A 22,994-nucleotide genomic window follows, 5' to 3' on the forward strand; every position below is an offset into this window, starting at 1 on the left:
AACAATTTTTTTCCTAGATTAGGTGTTCTAATAGGCAGTGAAGGTGTTGAAAATCATAGAAAGATGAATCCTGCTCTAGGATCTCGGATGACATTTATAGTTCTCATATAGTATAATATTAGATGAAGAGCAGTCTTCAAAAATTATTTAAATTTATTTTAAAATACTTAACGAAAGCCCACTTTTTTCTGTTCATTTAAATGAAAGGTTTGAAATCCTAGATAATGAAAATTACCTGTGGTGGTTATTTAATTAGCTGGAAATCTTTGTCAGTGATAAATTTTATTATCCACTTACGCTGATTCTGGATTCCTGCTGCCAAAATAGAATTAACTTTTTTTTTTTTGGTGCCTGCAGTGAAGATGTCTCCTTCTGAGCAAGATGTCTGCTGATTATGCACAGTGGAATGCAGGAGTCAGTTGCCTTAATCCAGGTTTCTAGCATCATTGTAGTCTCAGTGGGGCATCCCACCTGCCTTTCAGAAGGATACAGGTTTCCTGTGTATCCAACACCAAATCTGCTTGTTTTGGGTAGATATTTTGCAAACTTTATGGCATGACAACTTGCACTGCTATGTTTAGGAAGCTGTGTCTTACCTCTACTTGACAGGCACTTGAGAAATGCTTAGTTTGAAATGTGGATGCTTCCTAAATGTGCTGCCTCTATTGATTAGATCTACTAACCCCAGGGGTAGGTCAGAAGCTGGTCTTATGTGGGAACTACACTGTTGATGCCTGAGTTGAGGGTGAGCTGAATCCTACCCTGGGTGTGGCTTTATCAGATTCATCCTTTCAGAGAGCTGCTCTGTTGAGGTTTACACTGTTACACTGCACGGGTACAGTTTTGCTGTAATTGGGAATTGGGATGTTTAAAACTCAGATGATCAGCTTACATACATTGAGTTTGTGACTGTTGAATACCCAGCTGTTGTGAGGTGAAGTTTTCAGGTGTCAACCATATTTACAGCTAGATAGAGACTTGGAAAATTCCTCGACTAACTTGAGAATGGAAGTTTGATAATACTGTCTACTTGTTATGTAAAAATCTCTACTTGAGATATTTTTTCCTAGTATATTTGATTAAATTAAAAAAAAAAATTCCTGTGCTTCTGTGTTGTGATACTACTACCTAACAACACTTTGAAAATGTATTTCATATTACAGACTGCTTCCCTCTGGCTAGATTTGCTCTTTTGTGGAGTCAGTGACATTTCTTTCTGTAGGAAGCATGGATTGTTTTATCTTGCCCATATCTGCCTCTTTGCAGTCAACTGTATTTTTTGAGTATTTGTACATGTAATTCCAATTGCATAGCTTCAAAAAATATATAATATATTCATCAAAATCTGAACAGCAGGCATGAGGTACACAAGGATACAAAATTAGGAATGAGAGATGAATCAGTTAACTCTAAATTAAGCATAGATATGGCTGGTTTACATCCCTATATTTTCTTTTATTCAGAGTTTAGTACATTCTCCTATCATTTGTGTCAGTTTCAGACAAGATTCTTTTTTTATCTGGAACCAGGTCGGTCTCTGGAAGGTAATCAGGCAGTGTAAATTAGTGGGTGCTTGGTGCAGCAGTTTGACAACAAAAAATCAAAATTTCTAAGGCCTTCATACAGTAGTTGGGAAGGTGGTTTAAAAACTGAGGCCACGTATGTTTTCAAAAACATGTTATGATCGATTATATCTGAATTTTCTCATTTTTTCTTTAGTTACATTTACAAATAAACCTGACTTTTTGGAAGTTGAATATCTTCTTTCTTCCTTGTTCCTTATCCTCTTCCTCCTTCCCTGCAGAAAGCCCTGTGTAATTGATAGAACTACAAAGAAGTAATAGTTTCTTTTCTGTCTGTAAGAGTGTCTAGTGTTGAACTGAAGAATGTCAGCCTATCAGAGAGGAGGATCAGTGACTTAGCAACACATGTGCAACCCCAGCATAGCTATGGAGTTTTCTCCATGCAAATCAGCACTGGGGCTTTTTTTGCTATTATTTCACAACTTCTGCCTCTGACTAACAGAGCTGTACTAACTGTGGTTATTTGCAAGCAAATGACTGTGAAAATATAATAATTGCCAAGGTGATATGCTGCTAAATTTAATTTCATATTTCCTTCATTTCACAAAAGATTTTTTATGAAATCAACATTAATTGCTAGCAATTGATAAAATTCCTGAAAATATTAAAAAATGTTTATTCACTTGGATGTTGCATCACTTCTTTTTACCAGATGTTTTTTTAACATTAAGTGCAGGTCTGGCTGATTCAGACAGCTTACAGTCATTGAATACAGTCCTAGGAGTAACTCTAGTTATTACATTTAAGGCTTTTTTATTTTCACCTCTGTTTTCAGCATCCCATAACTTCACCAATCCAAATAGCTTAAAAAACGTAGCTCTTCCAGTATTTTGTCTTTGTGTTAGTTTTTATTAGCCTGCCTGCAGCCACTATTGCCAGAAAGTTTATAATTTCTTGAAATGGAGAATAATGTATGAAAAACTTTGCTAAAGAAAGAAAGTTGCAATGTAAAAATACAGTTATGTGAAATTTAAAGTTGCTGTATTTTAAGTAGCATTTGATATATCAAAATGGAAGAATAGGACTTATTTTCTAGAAACATTAATTTTAATGTATGAAACAGAAAAATGTCATCATGTGAGCAAATTGCAGCTGAAATTCTAGGTTGACTTCACATGAAACTTTTCAAATTTGGAGAAGATTTTACTGGAAATCATGCCAATATCTAAAATTTGACTGAATGTGCTAAAGTGCCTTCAAATAATTTGCTGTCACATTAGGAAGTAAGCTTATTCACGTAGACATTTCAGTACTGTGATGTTTTCTTGTCTTCTAGGCATGTCATCTTTTATGTGGAGATACTGAAACACTTTTTAATATTAGTAGTTTGATTTACTATTACTTGCACATAGTTACTCTGCTTCAGGGTTTTATTGCCTTCCCCTGTGGAGGTATAAATGCTTTTTAAAAATAAATTTTGATAAAATTTTTAAAAGGCTCAGGTACTTATTTTAAATTTGGTTTTGTATCTCCTCTTTCATTATTGGTTTCCTGTTTCACACTGGTATTTCTTCTTAGAACCAGAGTACTGAATTCATATTTGTATTTCCATTTCCTTCTGAGCTACTGGAAACACTGTTTCAGAGTGCAAAATTATCAACTTGTCCATAATTATTCATAGTAGGTTTTACATTTTAGATGTAGATTTACATAGTGGAGACAAGTTGTCTGTTTAAAATTGAGTTACACTTTTCTTCTGGCATTGTTTGTTTCAACATTTTTTACAAAAAGCCTAAAAAGTCAAACTAATTTCCAAAGAAAAGAATCTAAATTTCATTATTTATTTTTTAAACTTAGACTGTGATTATAGCTGTTATCTTGATTTGCCACGTGCACACGGTTAATAGGATCATCCAGCCATCGCAGTAGCTAAACACAGACCAAAGCAGACAATGGATGAAAATGATTTAAAATATATAGCTTCTTTCTGTATTTATTTTATTTTGTGATGAGCTGGATCATCAAGGATCATCAAGTCCAATTGCTGGCCCTGTGCAGGACACCCCAAGGGTCACCTTGTACCTGACAGTATTGCCCCAGCTCTTGGAGTCAGGCAAGCTTGGTGCTGTAACACCAAGAGAGCCTGTTTTGGATGAGAGAAATGTGCATTTAATTCCCAACTACTGTGGGGTTTAGTTCATTCCTGAACTGAAAGGGCAAGCATTTCTCTCTCTACTGGTGTTTCCTGTGTTCTTCACACCCTAGCTCAATGAGTTCTACCTTAATGAGTAGTATAATGTATCCTTATTGAGAATGCAGGGTGGTTAAAGTACAGGTTATATAATGCTAAATGGTTTTCAAGTGTGTTTTTCATGTCCTGTATTTTTGAACATGAGCTGTGGAAGTGGGAATTACAGATATTATTATGAGGAGAAAGTAACTATAGTTTTTCATTTTGTAGATAGAAAAATTCCACAGAGTTTTTTCAAGAGCTGGGTTCGAGAGGAACTCAATTCATGTTAGATTTACAGCAGGGAGAAAATCAGGTCCTCTGTGATCCACATATCATGTGATGTTATTTATGTGTGTGTGGAGATCAGATTCTGCTATCTCTATCATGTTTTATTAATTTAAGGAGTAGAAAAATCATGTTTTTTACATACTAAAGAATCAGAACAGATGGAAAAATGTTACATTTGGTTGGTGGTAGAACTGGTAACACAATTTTATTTCCAAAGACAGAATTAGAAATCTTTTTTTTTTTTTATTCAAAGCACCAATCAGCTTTTTTTGGGGGGTTTGTTTGTTTGTTGTTTTTTCCCACAGCAGTACTGATTGTACTTAACTTTGTGAATGTGTTTACTTATTTCCTCTTATTTACTTCTGGTTTATGCCCCTATAATTCTCTATACCGCAGGGATGAATTGGATCAAATGATAATTTTTTTTCATTTATTTTTGTCTGGGTAAAGCTGGCTGTTATTATGTGTGTATATTTTAAAAAATCTGACGCAAATGATGGGCTCTGTGAATAATACATACATAAAGAAATCTAAAAGCAGGAAATGCTGTAATGACTCATCCTAGTGTGGGATAAGGGAGGCATCCTTTCTATTTGCCCATTAAAAAGAATGTTACTATTTTGTATTAGGGATTTATGGTTACCAGATCTTCAAAGGATTATCTTCATATCTGATCTAATTTGAGATTGGTTTTAGTTTTTAGCAGTGCTGACTATCACTGTCTGAATGATGGTGACACTGAATTGTCTATATGCAGTGGTAGGCACAAAGACAATTAAAACTTCTTTGCAAGGTCTGAGTTGAAAAACAAGAAGTACTTGTCTTTCTTTGCCTCAGTATATGTGTGGCTAATGTATGTTTTTTATTATAGGATAAATTACATCATTGTTTGATCAATAATACATTTTTTAAAATAAATCTTCAACTAGGAATGAAGCAATTTAATTAGTAATGAAGCAAAAAACTGATGATATAAGAATTATAGGGAAAAGTCTGGTTTAGGTAGTTTTAGAACTTCCTATTTAATTAATTCTACTCAGCCTCTGTCAGATGATCATTACATCATCCTGCTGCAGTCCTTTCTTCCATTCTTTGTAGCTGTCTGGTGGTTACATAGCCTCCGGTTTCTCCAGCCTGTCTTGTTTTTCCTTGCCAGTTTTTGAAACTAATTTTTGAGACTAATGAAGTCTTTTGGGTAGCAGCTGTCCCCTTTTTCTGATTCTAGAGCAGTGAAGCTTCCTGACCCAACTAAAATGAAGGAAATAAATAGTACTAGAGAACTGAAGGGAAAATTGCACTTTACCTGCTTGGCACATAGCCTGCAAGCAACAACTCCTTTGGTATCCTTTGCATGTTGAAGAATCCTTTTCAAGGTTTTCACACTCATTCCAGGGAAATGAGTGGGTACATGAAGAAGTAGTATAAAAGTCATGTGTCTTTGAAGAGATTCCCAGTTAAACTGGGATATCTTTTTTGACATGTCCTTACAATTTCTCTTACAGAAACGTTTTGCAGACATCTCCATTGTCTGTATTCTGTTTCCATAATTGCAGTCTTTCAGGAAAAAAACAAAATGTCCTTTTTATTTTCTTTAGTCCTGGTTTTCAGATACGGTCAGATAGTGAATCCCAATAAGGTGTAGGAGGGAAAAGGGTGTACAAAGAAGGAAAAACTTCTGAGATGCAGTTAGGGAAATTGAATCCACATTTAAATTAGGGGAAAAAAATAGCTAAATTATACAAAAATATAATATGTATATATTTGTTAGATAAAAATAGCTTATGGATAACAACCACACCAAATTTAAAATTTAACGTAATATTTAATTTTAATTAAATAATAATTAAATATTAAGTATTTAATATTTAGGTTGCATTTATTTTTACTGTACAGAATTTAAGACTGTCTATGCCATGCATTGTCTGGAAAGCAGGAACTTAACAAAAGAATCTCCACTTCAATATTTATGAAAAAGGAGAGTGGAAGATGCAATAGAAATAGTTTCAAATTACTGTTATTGTTCAAGCTCTGGCTTTTTTAGATATTTCTATTTTCACAGTGTACTTCATCAAGCACAGTTGTTTAAAGTACTGTGGATTACATTTTTTTCCTAGTATAAATTGAATATTTTCTTTAGATAGTAGTTTCTCTTTAATAAAATGTCTTTTCTTTTTGCTGCAGGTAATGGCTACCACTAGTATTTCATAAATCCTTTCTCTGTTTGTTTTCATTCAGATGGTATTTAATACAATAGTTTAGTCATTCCAAGTTGTTTATCACATATTGCTGTCTATCTATTACTATCAGCTTATTACTATCTTTCATCTTCCTGTGTCTTTTTAAAAAACTAAGTAAAATATAATATGGATTTCTTTTTTTCCAAATGTAACATCACTTATACTTAAATATATTGTGTTGAAAAATGTGATTCTGAAAGGTTATAAATTATATCATTTGCAAATTTGAACTTTTATATAAAAGTATTGTACTAAATCTGTTGTAGGAGCTGTGATTTCCTTAGGAAGCTGCAGTGATTAAAGGAATTAGTTTATATTTAAAAGTGCTATATTTTGTTTCTTCCAGATGGTCCTCGGCCCTCTCAGAAAGAAATCGTATCATTAAGGGCATTTATGCTTCTGTTCTTGAAACAACTTATATTGAAGGTAAAATGGTCTATTCTAGAGTGAAAACGTTGACATTTGCTATATACTTATAATAGTATCTTTCATAGTAGAAAATTGGTTATACCTGTCAATACCAGTATTGAATCTTTTCCTGGTTAATTTAATGTTCATGCACATCCTTCAAATTAACAGAGAAGTAGTAAATCCATGCAAAGTTTCTTAATAACCTCACCAAAGTATGCCATGTATATTTTATCAGATGCCTAATATATTTATATTGAATAAATAAACTATGTTTTAATTAAATTAATTGTCATATTTGAAAAAATTGTAATGAAATGGTCAAATGAGAAAGATAATTGCAGTTGGCAAGCTAATTATTGTTTTATCCTTCTGTTGGTTCTTCTGCTGGTAGAAATGGTGTAGGGCTCTTTCTGTTACAGCTGAATGCTACTCTTTCAGGAATAATCTGCCATTTGAGATTAGACTGAAAACCAGTATCTTCTGGTCTCTCTCACAAACTGGAGGACTAACAGTAATAGTTTGTCGTATCTGAGTGCCCACACTAAAAGAATCTGACCACATACTGTTTTGAACTGTCAATGTGATAAAGAAAAGCAGTAGGATGATAGAGAGGATTTAGTCTTTTAGGTTCAAATAAAAAAAGCTTTAAGATGATTTGACTAGATCCAAGGTTTGCTTATCCAAACCTGAGGAATGCATTTTCTCTGAATAATGGCCCCCTCTTTTTTTTCTTTCTTAGGATCGGGGGGTGAAAGAAGATGAGCTGCAGAGCATTTTAAATTACTTACTAACAATGCACGAGGTACATTTCTGCAATTACCCACCTTTTATTGTAACTGATTGTACCAACTCTGTGGGAAGCTTGTTGTTGAAGTTAGTTTGTAGAATAACATTGGTGCTTGTCATACAGGATGAAAATATTCATGATGTGCTGCAGCTGCTAGTGGCACTAATGTCTGAACATCCAGCATCCATGATTCCTGCCTTTGATCAGAGAAATGGGATACGGTAAGACAGTGAAGGGAGAAAATACCTTAAAAGTAGTTCCAGTATCATCACTCTCCAGTTTGCTTCTTTTTCACGTAAACATGACACTTGCTGATCTTTTAAACTTCAATTTCATTAACTTAGGATTTATTTTTTGACAAAATGAGTGATTTCAACATGTTGGAGGAAAAACATTTCCATTTAAGATTATCATTATGATATTTCAAAGTAACTGCACTGTTTTATTTGCTTCTCCATCTCAAATAGAATGTGTAATTAAGAAGATGTGTCAAATAGCCATGTATCTATCTCAGAATAATTTAAAATATTCTTTCTTTGTATGTTTAACATTCTCTGGGGAGAATAGAAAAACAAGAAATTGTGCCCTAGCCTCTCAAATTGTGTCTGGAAAGAGTGGAATTAATGTGTTTATCTGTTTGGCTGTAGAATTAGTAACTGATAATTCCCAAAGAAGTAGTGGGGGTTTTTGGGGGGTTGGAGGGTTATGCCTAATTTGGTAATATATTTTTTTTCAGGGACTAATAATTTTCATGCTAATAATTTAATATTTACTATGAGATTTTTTTTTTTTTTGTAGAACAGTGCAGGGCAAGAGTGATGTTTTCTGTCTCTTGGTGACTTCAGATCAAGGCTGGTTTCCTTTCTGAAAGACTGCATAATTTGTGCTTAAGCCTATCATATTAATTAAATATTTAATAATTAGATTAGTTAATATTTGAAGAACTTTTTTTTTTTTTTTTTTTTTTTTTATCCAGGATTTTAAAACAGAGGGTGTAATGAAAGATTTTCACTAGCGTCCAGGTGCTCCAGAATATGACCCTGTGTGTTCCAGTCTGCTTCTCTTGTCCTAAGCTACAACATCTCAGGCTGTCTTTTATTTGGTTGTTCCAAGAGAGAAGTATAGGATAAGATGTTACTTTTTGTTATAAAACATTGAACTGAACCAAATTACACCATGTCTCCAGCCTCAAGTCTTCATAACTGACTTCTTACTCTGCACTTGATTCTTTCAGTATATCATCCTATTTTCTGTGAATTGTTATTTATATTTATTAATTTATTAATAACTATCCTTGCTCAGTGAAATACAAGCTATGTATGTGATGTTTAGTAATGCAATCTATATATGTGATGTTTGAGCTTGAATTTGTTTTTCTGTTTTAGAGTAATTTATAAGTTACTGGCTTCCAAAAGTGAAAGTATATGGGTGCAAGCTTTGAAGGTCCTTGGATATTTTCTTAAACATTTGGGTCATAAGTAAGTGTTGTTTTAAAATTTTTGGAGTGGTGTATTTAAGTTCAAAATGCTTCTTGTCTTTTTGTCATGATTACTGTATATTCTTTGTAGTCTTTAGAAATTACTTCAAATTATTAGGTTTTCTAATTCATAATTTGAACACTGTTAGCTTTATAAATCAGATAATTTTTTTTTTTCAGTTAGCTTGCTAACTTAGCTTGCTTGAAACAATATATTGGTTGTCTTTCAGATATGTGATATACTGAAACTCGGGTCTTAAAAGAAGGGAAAAACATTTTCCAGAAATGCATCTTATAACTGCATATTGCATGTTCAGCTGAAGTTAACAGGAAACATATGAGTGTGATCTAAAATTTGCTTCTGGAATTATCAGTGTCATAGCAATAAAATTTCCAGGGCAGCACTTCTAAAAATAGTTTTAGAAGGATGGGAAAAATGAAACAGAATATTTTATTGACATGGGAATGTTTCAGAAGGAAGAGCAGATACATCAAGCAAGTTGTGTTAAAAAAAAAAAAGGTGGTAAGGACATAACTCTGTGCAAGCAATATCACATAGAAAATGTGGCAGCAAGAAATATTCCTATTTAAAAAGACCTGATGTCATGAAATGGGTTTACTTAGTCTGATCTTCCATATTATAGTGTCAGGAAAGCACTAACAATCATGCAGTGCTGCATAGCCTGCTGTTGCTCATTTTTCCACTTCTACATGTGGTGCTAAGATTCCTGCTGGGATTAGCCCAAAATGGCATTTTAGTGGGAGGCTGTGTATTATAAAAATTAACCACATGCTTCACAAGAGACTTCATCATGTAAGCCTCATTTGAAAGGGAAGGAGGTAGGAGTCCAGCCAGAGTGTGGTATTGCTAGAAATGCTTTTCTCAGTAAGATCAATAAAGCATGACTGTATAATTGAGAGACAGTTAGCTGAGAATATGCTTCTAAATGGGATTTTTCCTTTGGGATCCAGCAAGTTGAATACTGTTCTGGGAATTAATAAAGCAAATTGATAGTCCACTCAAGAATCTCCAAGGACTTTTCAAACATTACTTAGTAAAAGTCATTCACATTGATATGAGTTGGATTAAGTATGATACACCAGATGAAGGTTTGACTTGTCAGAAGCCTGGTTGTATCCAGATAAGTGCATTTATTTAAAATATTTATCACTTATCCAGAAAATCAAGTAGCAACCTATGTCCTGGGGGCACCAGGCACAGCATCACAGCCAGGCAAGGGAGGGGATTGTCCTGCTCTGCTCTGAGCTGGGGCAGCCTCACCTCCAGTGCTGGGGGCAGTTCTGGGTATCACAGTATAAGAAAGACATTAAACATTGGAGATTGCTCAAAGGAGAGCCACAGGGATGGTGAAGGGCCTTGAGGGGAATCCCTGTGAGGAGCAGCTGAGGGCACTTGGTCTGTTCCGCCTGGAGGAGAGGAGACTGAGAGGAGACCTCCATTGCATTTACAACTTCCTTGTGAGGGGAAGAGCAGGAGCACTGATCTCTGCTCTGTGGTGACAGTGACAGGACCCAAGGAAGCAGCATGAAGCTGAATCAGAGGAGGCTTAGGTTGGATATCAGGGAAAAGTGTTTCAGCACCAGCCTGACAGAGTTCAAGAAGTGTTTGGACAATACTCTTGGGCGCATGGCGTGTGACTCTTGGGGATGGTTCTATGCAGGGCCAGGTGTTGGACTCAATGATCCTTGTGGGTCCCTCCTAACTCAGCATATTCTATGATTCTATGGTTACAAAAAAAGAAAGGAGAGTTTTCAGAAGCTGGAATTTTAATTTAACATCTCCTGGCAATTATGGTTATATTAGTGTAGTTTCCATTGTTGAGTGAACATATGTACTTTGCAAAATTAACTTTATTTTTCATGTAATTGGAGTGATTGAAATCCCCTTGAATACTCTGTGTAACTTTTGAAGTTCTTTTTAAATTTTTAGACCTCTGAACATCTGCAAATGCGCATATTTTATGTAGATTTAGGAAGTAAAAACACCCTTCAATTTCATGTTTTACAGCTAGTGCTTGTGTCTTTTTGTTCACATACATATATGTGCTTACGCATGACTTCATAAAATGGGAGTCAACCACAAAAATTATAAAGTACTTATATTCCTGTTTCACAGTACAGGAAACAGACATTGCACTGTAATACACTGAAGCAGAATTGCATAAAGAGATTTATGATTTATGAAATCTAAACCAATATAATATTACTAACAAATGTGTAGGTACCAAACCAGTTACTGTTGCTGGCATTCATGTATATGCACATCACTGATAAAGCTATAAAGTGGAAGTAATTGATTCTCAGAAATGACCAGTAATGTGTTAGATGAGAGCCTGAATAACTTAATTGATTTTTCTTTCTGATGTGTGATGATAGACTACTTTGTCTAACTTTAACAGCTGACAAAATCCTGATTTTTTCCTTCTCTGCCATATTTGGTTATTTCTATGCCACCACCTGAAATAATAGTTGCTTACCTTTGGGTTTTACCCATACATATAAACCTCCTAATGGATTTCTACTTCTATCTGTTTGATCATACCTTAAAAGAATAAATACCTGTAGGTTTTCTCATAAATAACTTATGAACTCCCTTCTGTGCATAGCAAAGTACACAATGTTGTAAGTTGTTGTCTTCCTCTTTTGTGGTGCTTACTTTGAAAATTATAAAATAATAATAATAAAATTAAAAAAAAAATTAATTTCAAAAGGTCTAGAATCAACCTATATAATTTATGTGTTATTTTCACTGGTAATCATGAAAACGCAGTTTCTTAGCTTTTGAATGCATAAATTTTTCATAAATGTTACTGTATCCTATTTAATTTTTTTTTGCTGCTTTAATATACATTATTATTTATTTTGAAAAATGATTTTTATTTCATATCCATTATGGTAGTAGGTAAATTTAATGGTGCAAAATATGAGAAGTACTCTATTTATAATGCTGTATTCCATTTTAAAAGGGTAGGGTTTAAGGACAAGGGGAATTCATTGATGTGAGCTGCTTCCCTCTCCAATTTTTAAAGATTTGAGTAGTTTTGGATCCCAGATGTGAAATACACTTCAATCATATAGAATTTCATAACTTTTCAGGATTTTATTTCTTTTTTTTTTGCAACATGTGTTATTCCACGATTGAATTATTTTGGCTTCATGAGAGCATGATATGTAAAGAAGAAAGGTGGTACTGAAAAATTCATATATATATATATATATAAGTATTAACACATACAGATTGCTTGGGCATCTGAGGGAGGCCAGGCCAGATCACCCACTGTGATTGCTTCCAACCTAAACAATTCTGTGATTCTGATGCATTGTCCAAGTTTTGTGATGTGACAAAAGATGTGTTCTTCAGTGATAACATTTTAACCAGCCTGGGCATGTTTTGAACTTTCTAACCCTGAGTAAGATAGAAGGAGTTGACTTTGAGAAAAGAGCTTGATTTATTTTATACAAAAGCCCATCCTAAATATGACATTATTTTCTGAGAACCTTTGTATATTTGTACAGTTGCATTCATTGTGGGAAATATCTTAAATATATATAAAATAACAAGCTTGGGAGCTTTTTAGTACAGCATCAACATACTTGGCTTTTGGGCTTTATCTTGGATTCACTTAAAATCCTCATCATGCCTGACATGTGCCTAATGTTTTTGTTTTCTCTTACAGGAGAAAGGTTGAAATCATGCATACTCACAGTCTTTTCACACTTCTTGGAGAAAGGTTGATGCTGCACACAAATACAGTGACCGTTACAACATACAACACGCTTTATGAGGTACAAATTATTAAATGTAAAGGTTGTTGTTTCTGCTGTAAGAAGTATGTCTGTGCTTTATAATCCTGATTCTCAAGACTTTTGAGAAAAATTTCAGAAATGTTGAGAAAGTATTTATTGGTCCACAATGTATTTTGCCATGCTTTAGATATTTTTATTAACAATGTCATAATATTTACAAAGGCTCTATGAAGCTTCCCACTTATGATGGAAGAGATCCTGTTACTTAAGGTGTTCATTGCTTTTCACAAAAAAAGCCAAAACAAGCAGAACCACAACAGATACTGCAGACCTCCAATTGCTCATGCTTCTCCACTGTTTGGAGTGTTGGTTTCCATTGAAATGGAAAGTGCTGAAGTCAGAGATGCTTCTCTTCTTTTTTCTTTTTCATGTCACTCATTTTAAGTTTACAATACTTTGAAGAGTGATATTGTTTCTTTTTTAACCATGCCAAATGGTAACTAACAGCCACTTTTATGTAGCAGATACTGCTTGAGGCAAAGAAGTGTGACCCACAAAGCATTCAGCTGTTCTACCAGGTCCTTGTAGAAGCTTCAGTTTCAATTATGAGCAACTTTGTAAAAGCAAAATATTGAGAACATTAAGTTGGTTGAAACTCTTGTCTTCATGCCTGCACACATAAAACTCGTGTCCAACCTTCAATTATTGCTGAAATGGTGCCTTAGAATAGAATCTCTTGGAATTTATGAAAATCTTAAGCTCTAAAAAGATTTTTAGGATTTTTTTTAGTCACAAATAGATTTAATGACTAGATGCTCAGGGTATTTTCCAGAAAAGAAAAAAGAGACTAGAGGAGCTCTTGGTTTACACGGTTCTAAGTCTGAATAATGTAGAAAATGATTCTCCTATGATTGTAAAAACCCAGATGTCATCTATTTGCCAGTGACTTAGATCCAAGTTCTTTTTTATTGAACATTACCTTTTATGGTTTGGCCACTTGAGCCCTCAGAGTCCAGTTCCTGTGTTCAGTTTTCTTAGAGCTTCTGTAATTGGTATTCTCAGAAAATGCATAACTCATTGACAAAATCAAAGTCCTCATGGAGTTCAGCATCCACAGGCATTTACATTTGAAAAAATAGCTAGAGGAAAGGAGAGAAAAAAAGGGTTAAGTGCTGTAAGTACAGAAGATTTGCTAAGAAACTGATGCTAAGGAACAGATATTTCCCATATGCTCTCATATACAGCAAAGCCATATTTTCATTCTATTTTAAATATCAAAATGAAAAGACCTATTCTAAGACACTGTGTTTAAAAAATAATCAAACTAATGTCAGTCATAATGAGAGAGATAAAGTTCTTTAAAATAAATATTAATACTGAAATTACTCTATTTCGAAATGCATTTACTTGAGTGTATTTGCTGAGAATTCTGTGTTGAGGTAATTGAATTTTTAGCTTGTTCTTAAGAATAAAGTTGCGTACACACATCCAGTGACAGGTATCCCAGTGTGAAATGTTTGTGGTGTTGCCTCAATACAGATTAATTAGGTTGTCAGCTACAATTCAAGTGACAGGAGAATGTTCTGTCCTCCTCATTATGTGAAGCCCCAGCATTATTCCTATGAAATGCTGTCTCTGATGCTGATGTTTTCACTAGCTGGAGGAAACCAAACCCAGTTTAAGAATTATTCAGTTTGGTTTTGATGAAATGTGTGAGAGTAGTTGTTGATGTATGTAGCTTGTGAAAGATATTTTGATCTGTGACTATATAACAAATATGATAAATATGAATGGAATATCTTTAAAATACTGTTATTGTATATTTAGGCAATGAACTCAAAGTTTAGTTAATCAGCTACAGTACCATCATGAAAATCTTTATCCCTCCCTAGAGGAATTGCTTTATTCCATTCTTCAAGATTTAAAATATTTCACCTAATTTTTTTATATTATGTTGCATGTGGCCACAGTAAATGTTCTTAATGAATTTTAAAATACACAAAGAAATACTGTAGTGTTTCATTAAAAATGGTAAAAGGAAGTTAATGTTCTGTTTTAGATTTTGACAGAACAAGTATGCACCCAAGTTGTTCATAAACCACACCCAGAGCCAGATTCGACAGTGAAAATTCAGAATCCAAGTAAGGACAATATATTGTGCTTGTTTGATAAATGTGTTACCTGGAGGTTGTGGGGTTTTTTGAAATGATGGCTCAGAAAATGAGAACTATTCATTCATATATTTTAGACACACATGGGTTTCAGTTACCTCTTACATTAATAGCTGTCAGCAACTATTTCTTTTTTAAACATTGGTAAAGTGCTTTACATAACTAATTTATTCTTTCAAAGTGATTCTTAAGGTGGTGGCAACGCTGTTAAAAAACTCCACGCCAAGTGCAGAGCTGATGGAAGTTCGACGTTTGTTCTTATCTGATATGATAAAACTCTTTAGTAACAGCCGTGAAAACAGAAGGTATGTCAATGCAAATAGTATTTTCTCATCATTGATTTCTGGGTAATAGCAATTTGTAATACTCCGTGTAGAGTTTTATAGTCTGCAATAAATTAAATATATTTAAATTAAATTTAATACATTTGCGATAACTATTCTTAGTTCAGTTACCAATATTGGATTTTTTTCTATAGTATACTTTAATTTTTTTTCATTCTGAAGTATTTTTGAGTTTATTCCTAACATTGGATTGATGTTAAGAGATGATGTTCCTCCCATCCCTACCATCATAATGTGAAAATAAAGCTTTGTTTGGATATATTTTGAACTAATTATTTCACTTTAGATGTTTACTTCAGTGTTCAGTGTGGCAGGACTGGATGTTTTCTCTGGGATACATAAATCCTAAGAACTCTGAAGAGCAGAAGATCACAGAGATGGTTTACAACATTTTCCGTATTCTCTTGTACCATGCAATAAAATATGAATGGGGAGGCTGGAGAGTATGGGTGGATACTCTTTCTATAGCCCATTCCAAGGTAAGAAACAGCCTGTAGATGTTTTGGTTTTTTTTAAATACTGGTAACACCCAAAGGCAGTAGTTACAGAGTGTTATAAGATGTAAGGTGATTTAGTGCCATCTGGTGGCACTTGCTATTCATGTCAAGGTGGCTTTTTTTTCTTGTCAAACACTTTGTAAGCTGTACTTAATATGTTCCTAGAAATCTTGCTAGATTTTACCCAGTTCTTCTAGCGTGTATTCATCCACATAATCTGTTCTTTTCTTTCTAAGGTCACATATGAAGCTCACAAAGAATATCTAGCAAAAATGTATGAAGAGTATCAAAGGCAAGAGGAAGAAAACATAAAGAAGGGGAAGAAGGGGAATGTGAGCACCATCTCAGGTCTTTCCTCTCAGACAACAGGAGCAAAAGGTGGAATGGAAATTCGAGAGATAGAAGATCTTTCACAAAGTCAAAGCCCAGAAAGTGAAACAGATTATCCTGTCAATACAGACACGAGGGACTTGCTCATGGCTACAAAGGTTTCAGATGATGTGCTTGGAACTGCTGAGAGACCTGGAGGAGGAGGAGTGCATGTGGAAGTTCATGACCTCCTAGTTGATATAAAAGCTGAAAAAGTTGAAGCTACTGAAGTAAAACTTGATGATATGGATTTGTCACCAGAGACACTGGGAACTGGAGAAAATGGTGCACTGGTAGAAGTGGAATCTCTTCTAGATAATGTATACAGTGCAGCTGTTGAGAAGCTCCAAAACAATGTTCATGGAAGTGTGGGTATTATTAAGAAGAATGAGGAAAAAGATAATGGTCCATTAATAACTCTGGCTGATGAGAAAGATGAACCTTCTACTAACAATACCTCATTTCTCTTTGATAAAATACCTAGTCAGGAGGAGAAACTCCTCCCTGAACTTTCAAGTAATCACATTGCCATTCCAAATGTGCAAGAGACACAGATGCATCTTGGTGTAAATGATGATTTGGGATTGCTTGCACATATGACAAGTAGTGTAGATATAACTTGTGCTTCAAGTATAATAGAGGACAAAGAGTTCAAGATTCACACCACTTCAGATGGAATGAATAGCATCTCTGAGAGGGAGTTGTCTTCATCATCTAAAGGATTAGAATATGCTGAAATGACTGCCACAACTCTTGAGACAGAGTCTTCTGGTAGCAAAACTGTACCTAATGTTGATGCAGGAAGTATAATATCAGATACAGAAAGATCTGATGATGGTAAAGAGGCAGGGAAGGAGATACGGAAGATCCAGACAACTACCACAACCCAGGTAAATTTCAAGTAGCTGTGTATGTGTCTGATGTAATCACTGCTCATTGCTGAGGGGGAGATTAATAGTGTGAGATATGAGTGATTTTTGAATATTTCTATATTTGATATATTTTGTAATTTATATGAAAAAATTTCATCTTCCAGGCCCATTTTCTTTGAAAATGCCATATAATGAAATATTTCATGACTGTATAAAAAAAAAAATGTATATATATTGCATATACTACTTAAATAAGTTATTTCACACTAAAATCAACAATAAACTATGATTAATGATTAATTGGTTTAAATCTGGGCATTGATCTCTGTTTTAAATAAAGTCCTTAAAAAGAATTATCAACTGAGCAACTGGCCGAAATTTATCTTTTAATCTTTTTTATGAGTGCTATGAACTCTAAATTGTCCATGTGTAAATATTTTTTCTTAGAATTAACAGTAATAAAAAAATTGAGGTAATTATTAAATAGAATATAAATGTAGAATTATTATTTTCTTGAATAATGCGAAGTTTTATTTTAGCGTGTTTACACTGAAGCTGGCAGTTGAAGTTTTGATTACATAGGTGTGGTAACTGCCTTGTTAGATTTGATCTCCTTGAGACCACTGAAAACATTGAAAATTACTTAAAGACCAGCCACCTAAGGAGAGATACATGTTTCATGCTTTTTTATGCAGTAGCAATGCACATGAAAACCCATTCTTGCAGATACAGTTAATGGTATATAGATACAAGCTCCTCTGTTATGTCACTGTTATGATACCACTATTTCTGCCAGCATGAGGGTTACCTGCAGTTGTACCTGAAGGAGAATGTATTTGACCGGAGTTGCTAACCTCAAATTCTCTAAAAACAGGTCTACAATCATCTGCCTGCTTTATCAGTAAGAAGTAACCATCTTTTATTAAAATGGACTGAAAGAATACAAGCAAACTGTGTGAAAGAGATAGGAACTACTGCTTACTTCTAAGAACCTTTATTAAGTTTATTAAGTTAATGCCTTTATTAATAATAGATCAAATATTGAAGAATATCAAATTCACTCTTTCTCATATTTCTAACTAGAAAAAAATGGAAAATACAATTGAAAGCACTATGCAGAAGATTCATGTGAAAAATTAAAACCTTAGATAAGTAAAAAAAAAAAAAAGAAACTAATCATTTAAAGATAACTCTAAAAAAAACAAAGGAAATGCAAGCAATTGTAATAATTTTAGTTCGAGATCAAATTATATAAAGAAAATCTTTTATATTCTCATAATACTAGCTATAGGAGATCAAGATGAGACTAAATAAGCAAGGAGCTTTTCAGCCCAACTCCAGTGGTATGCCCATTTTTACATTGTTAACATAATTGTTTTGCAAAGTTCTCTTTTGTTTTTAAATTGAAAAAATGGGATTTAGAAGACTAGATGTAATTCTCTAATGATCCTGCTAAAAAGACAGATAAACAAATTGGTTTTGAGAAATTAGGAACTGTCCAAAAATACACATTTCTTGAAGCCACCACTATGTAGTTTGTCCATATTTTCAGTCAAATCATCAAAGAAAATTGTGTTATTAGCCAAAATTATAATTGTTACATATAAACAAAGTCTTGTCACTAACTTTGAATGGATGACATTTGGCCTTTTCTGTAAGGCTTCAAATGAAGAACCTGAGAGTAAAAGTGAGTAGCTGAAAAGGGGGTCAGTCACTGCTCCTCAACACCAATTGATTTGACTTGGAGCAGCTCATTTATGGAAGGATACTGCCTGCCTTGCAACATCCACATCTCCTGTGATTTGTGGGCACATTGTTTTATCCTGTCCTTTCTCGGATTCTGTATTGCATTCAAAACCACACTGCAGAAAGTTAACATCATTTTTGAACTTTGATGTAGGCAATACAGGGTCGGTCTGTCACCCAGCAAGACCGGGATTTACGCGTTGACTTGGGATTTCGAGGGATGCCAATGACGGAAGAGCAGCGGCGGCAGTTCAGCCCAGGCCCACGCACAACTATGTTTCGGATTCCAGAGTTTAAATGGTCTCCCATGCACCAGCGGCTGCTGACAGACTTGCTTTTTGCACTAGAAACAGATGTACATGTTTGGAGAAGGTGGGCCGTTTCTTCTTTAACTCCTGATTTGTGTTTCCATCAGTAGTGAAAAATTAGGCATGTTGGAGAGGGGATGGTGCTGGGATGGATGGGAGGAAAAGAGTTGGTGTTAGCTGCAGTGCCTCTCTGTATTTTTTATCTTCTCTTTTTACCCCTTTCCAGCTCGGCACAGCTCTGTTTCACAGCTAGTTATGCCTGTTTTCTTGAGGAATTCTACAAATCCTGAATGCCTAAACAAACTGAGCTGCTCTTCCAGCTTATATTTGTCATTAGAATCTACTACCCTTGTTCCAGACAGGATGACTTCTGCTAATGTCCATCTTCTTAACTGATCAATTAAAAGAGCTTCTCTGCCAGCAAGGTGTTTAAATAACACCTCTTCCCTATAACATTTACTCTATAGACAAATAGAGAAATTTTCTATTCAAAACTCTATTGACAAATTTTCTTTTGCATGCCAGCTCCTGGTTGGATTTAGTCTTGGTGATCCTATAATGTTTGATGACAGCAATGTGATTTCCTAGTGTTTCTGTACATATTAATAGAGGTACTCTGTAACTATAATATAAGAGAGACAATTTACTCTAATTTCCATGACAGAATAATTCATTTTCACAAAACATAAGCATAGTTTTATCAAAGGAGCAATTTATATTATATTTAATTTCCAGTTTGGTGAGCTGTTCTGTGATACTCACTTGGAAATAAATAATTTTGATGTTTTGCTTTCAACCAAGTATATGGGAGGGGGTTATATATTGTGTTTAGATAAAACTTGAAGGTTAAAGTTAAGATTGTATATTTTCAGTTGAAGCCTTTAATTTTTGCTGCTGCCTGACAACAAATTTCTTTGGGGAAAGACTATAGTTACAGAACGAGTATTCCTCAATATTTTCACTCAGGGGTTTTATATTTTTGAGGAGTGATTGTTTCATGGGACAATTGCTCACCAATTAGGAGCTGCTGAGATTTCACCTCATCTTACCAGCATCTGTGGCTTGTGGAGCTATTATTAATGCTAGGTTTATTATCAGTTTACAAAGTTTATACTAAATCAAGTTATGGCCATGTTAGCAAGTTTCTACTTTAAAACAGTAGCAGGTGTTATTAGGTGTTACCAAGTTCACTTCAAATAGCACTGGTGAAGCATGGTGAACTCAAAATTAAATAGTTGCTTTCATGGTGCAGAAAAAACTCCACTGCTTTCAGCAGAACTGCCTCTGAAGTGTACTGGTTGATGGGAATAAAAGGTTAGAAGATGCTGTTCTCAGCTGAGTGTTTGAATATAATTGTGTGCAAAAAGAGATAGCAATCAATTTGTTCATTAGACTAGCCTTGTTGATATTTTTAGACAATTTACATGCAAATTTTTGTAGACCAGATTATTACTTTTTATCAAAGAAACATTCACAGTATGGTTGCACAGAATGTCTTTATCTAAAATTTATTTTAATTGTTTGTTTTTAATTCACCTTTTCTTCTGTCTTTGCAGTCACTCCACAAAGTCTGTGATGGACTTTGTCAATAGCAATGAAAATATTATTTTTGTACATAACACAATACACCTCATTTCCCAGATGGTAGACAATATTATTATTGCTTGTGGAGGAATCTTACCATTGCTGTCAGCAGCCACATCTCCAACTGTAAGTACAATATTTCCACCTAGTGGTCATATTAGAAATTGTTGTTAATAATGCAAATCACTATTTTCAGCTGACTCTTCTTTAGGGACTCCTGTCCCCTTTCTGCTAATTCCTTAAAAAATCTAAATTTATAATCAAACTGTTACACTTTGATATACAGAGTGTTTATTACATTTTGCATTTGAAATACTAATTTTATCAGAGAAGTAGTACTTAGTAGGAGTAATATTTCATAGTTATTTAATATTTCATTTAAAGGGATGACCATTAGGATAATGATTCATGCAACAAAACAGCGTGTTTTATGATGTCTACTCATTGATATTCATAAACCTTTTTTGCATGGCCACTATTAGTTTACATGCCAAATGGGACCAGAAATCATCTAATCATCTCCTCTCTGCTCTGTTTACTTACTCCTTCAGTAGATCCTTTCTTCAATTTTTGTGGGTTTTTTTTTGGTTTTTTTTTTTTTTTTTTCAATTCTGTATTGAAAACAATAGATATTTTTATCCTTTCAAAGTTGTAAGTTCTTAGCAGATTAAATCTTAGGCAGGCAGAATATCATCACTAGAAAGGGAGGAATATTTTATAAATATTGCATTATTGGCAAGAGTAATTTTGTTATTCGTATGGGATGCCTTGTCTGTGTATTGAATATCTGTGACTATTTCTTTCATACTAAATGTCATCTTGAGCATCTTGTAAAAATTATCTGGAGTTAATGTTGGTCTTTGAAAGGGGAGACAATGAGACCCAGAATGGACAAAGAGACTCCTCTGAAATAATGTAGGTAATAGGCACTGGAGACTACAAATGGGGTTTGCAGTAAAAGCTTAATCTTCTTTCTAGTCATTCAGCAATTTAGATTACTTTTTCTTTACTCTTACTTGCAGCTAAAAAATCTTTTCATGCAGATTTTATTTCAATAGTATGAATGTATGGGCTGGCAATTTGCTAAACATTAATGTGATTTTCAGGCAGGCAATTAACAATAAAATGCTGCCTTTTTACTATTTTCACTGTGTTAACTGGAAAAATATTTGCTATAAGCAAAAGCAAAAGACTACAAGTATTGTCTGTAGTCACAAGAATACCATTGAGGTGCTTATTTTACAAGTGCTCCATTGTAAATATTGGCAAGTGTGAGCTAGTACACACTGAGCCATCTTGAAACACAGGGTGCATTGTCATTCTTTAGAGTAAAGGACATGTAGGGATATTTTTTTAAAGCAAATATTTTAGGCATCATTTGAAAATGATGTTATTTTGACATCTCTTATATAAAAATATAAAACAGGCACAACATTAAATAGGTTGGAGTTCCATTGAATGTTCTTTGTGGGTTTTAACTCTTGTCCTGGTTTCTGATTGTGCAGAACCATTATTTGGGATAATAATTTTGAGGTTCATAATTTCCCTCTATTTATTTTGGATTATGTATATATGTATATATATATATATATATATATATACACACATGTGTCTGTATAGTTAGTTACCTGACACAGCTTTAATAACTACACATCCATTTCTTAAAATACTGTGTGTTAATATTATATCGCTCAGTAGCAGTGATTTTCATGCACTGATATAAAAGACCACATTTTCAAATTTGGGTATTATGCACACATTTCTCCATGATATGGGGACTGTGTGTATTACTTGAATGCTTAATTTTACCATCTGTCTAGGTCAATAAAGATAAATTCTGAAATAAAGTTATTCAATTAAAGTTTGGTTTCTGGCTTCAAATTGAATGAACCCTACTCTGTGGAGTTTTTAAAAAAAAAAAAAAAGAGAAGGGATTCTTCCTGCCCATTCTACTCCATTCCTGTTCCTCATTGCCATCCATAAAGATTAAAAGGAAGTTGATTTATTCATCATTGTGACAGATATGAAGAGTGCAGCCCATCCTCCCTCCTTAGTGCAGGTGCTCTCCCTTCAGTCTTGCTCTGAATCACAGTTTTGAAGGGAGCAGATGCCCTGCTGGGCATCAGACCACTTGTGAATATCCATCATATGATGAATGAAAAGAAGTTTCATACTGATTCTCAGACTTCTAATGCTTGTGCATCCTTGAACTGCTGTGCAGAAGTGGATGGATTGCTGGTTCAGAATATATTTCTTCTCAGTCTTGAAAGGGCAAAGAAGGCCACTGAAAGCAATCAGTTACAAAAGGCTGTCTCACCCTCCTCCTTCCAGAAGCTGCTAATGGGAAGAGAGAAGAGGTTTGAAACTGGAAGATTGATA

General features: G+C 34.2%; 1 protein-coding gene across 3 annotated transcripts in view; it reads left to right on the forward strand.

The window, feature by feature from the left end:
• The window catches only part of NBEA (neurobeachin), a 444,651-nt gene that overhangs the window by 123,160 nt on the left and 298,497 nt on the right, over positions 1-22,994 (forward strand). For all 3 annotated transcript variants that reach the window (XM_056503564.1, XM_056503573.1, XM_056503580.1), the window contains exons 14-24: positions 6,628-6,707; positions 7,432-7,494; positions 7,603-7,700; positions 8,865-8,957; positions 12,655-12,763; positions 14,784-14,865; positions 15,077-15,200; positions 15,526-15,718; positions 15,973-16,995; positions 18,878-19,095; positions 20,588-20,741. In XM_056503564.1, coding sequence (XP_056359539.1) covers positions 6,628-6,707; positions 7,432-7,494; positions 7,603-7,700; positions 8,865-8,957; positions 12,655-12,763; positions 14,784-14,865; positions 15,077-15,200; positions 15,526-15,718; positions 15,973-16,995; positions 18,878-19,095; positions 20,588-20,741 — 2,237 coding nt within the window. The remainder of the gene's footprint in view (positions 1-6,627; positions 6,708-7,431; positions 7,495-7,602; positions 7,701-8,864; positions 8,958-12,654; positions 12,764-14,783; positions 14,866-15,076; positions 15,201-15,525; positions 15,719-15,972; positions 16,996-18,877; positions 19,096-20,587; positions 20,742-22,994) is intronic.

This window comes from Oenanthe melanoleuca, chromosome 1 (assembly GCF_029582105.1).
Source record: "Oenanthe melanoleuca isolate GR-GAL-2019-014 chromosome 1, OMel1.0, whole genome shotgun sequence".
Classification (NCBI taxonomy): domain Eukaryota; kingdom Metazoa; phylum Chordata; class Aves; order Passeriformes; family Muscicapidae; genus Oenanthe; species Oenanthe melanoleuca.